The 453-nt window shown below is 42.6% G+C and overlaps 1 protein-coding gene across 1 annotated transcript in view; it reads right to left on the bottom strand.

Moving 5' to 3' along the window:
• The window catches only part of LOC107577597 (ubiquitin carboxyl-terminal hydrolase 16-like), a gene marked incomplete at its 5' end in the record, with an annotated part of 9,357 nt that overhangs the window by 6,680 nt on the left and 2,224 nt on the right, over positions 1-453 (bottom strand). The window contains 3 exons of the mRNA XM_016263655.1: positions 55-73; positions 166-296; positions 389-453. Coding sequence (XP_016119141.1) covers positions 55-73; positions 166-296; positions 389-453 — 215 coding nt within the window. The remainder of the gene's footprint in view (positions 1-54; positions 74-165; positions 297-388) is intronic.

Raw genomic sequence — 453 nt, 5'->3', positions numbered from 1 at the left:
AGTCAAAAGAGATTGAGACATATATAATCCAGTCTCTCACAAGATCATCATGACCAAACTAGCAACCAAAAGACTACATATATGAAATAAAATCTTTTGAGGACAGAACATTGTTCTTATTACATGAGGCGTCTGCGCTGGGAACACTTTTGTTTGGCTACTTACTTTTTACACACTTGTGTGAAGAGTTCTTTCGGGGTCACGACACCTTTCTTGGTCTCATGGATTTCATTCAGAAACTGACACATAGCCAGCGTGAGCGACCCGGGCCTTTCCAGCTGGACCTGAAGAGGTCCCTAAAAAAACATAATGTGAAAGCATCCTGTTAGATGAAGCTTTATTCATAAAGTGAGCCAGAGAAGAACATAATGTGGCTCAGCATCAGTACCAGCTCAGATGACAGTGCAGGTGTGATGGTGAAGCAGCTCTTCTCATCTGTGATCTGGTTCGGCA

The sequence above is a fragment of the Sinocyclocheilus grahami genome, unplaced genomic scaffold (assembly GCF_001515645.1).
Source record: "Sinocyclocheilus grahami isolate Dianchi unplaced genomic scaffold, SAMN03320097.WGS_v1.1 scaffold6526.1, whole genome shotgun sequence".
NCBI lineage: Eukaryota > Metazoa > Chordata > Actinopteri > Cypriniformes > Cyprinidae > Sinocyclocheilus > Sinocyclocheilus grahami.
The sequence above is the reverse complement of the archived record's forward strand: the minus strand, read 5'-3'. Positions and strand labels throughout refer to the sequence as shown.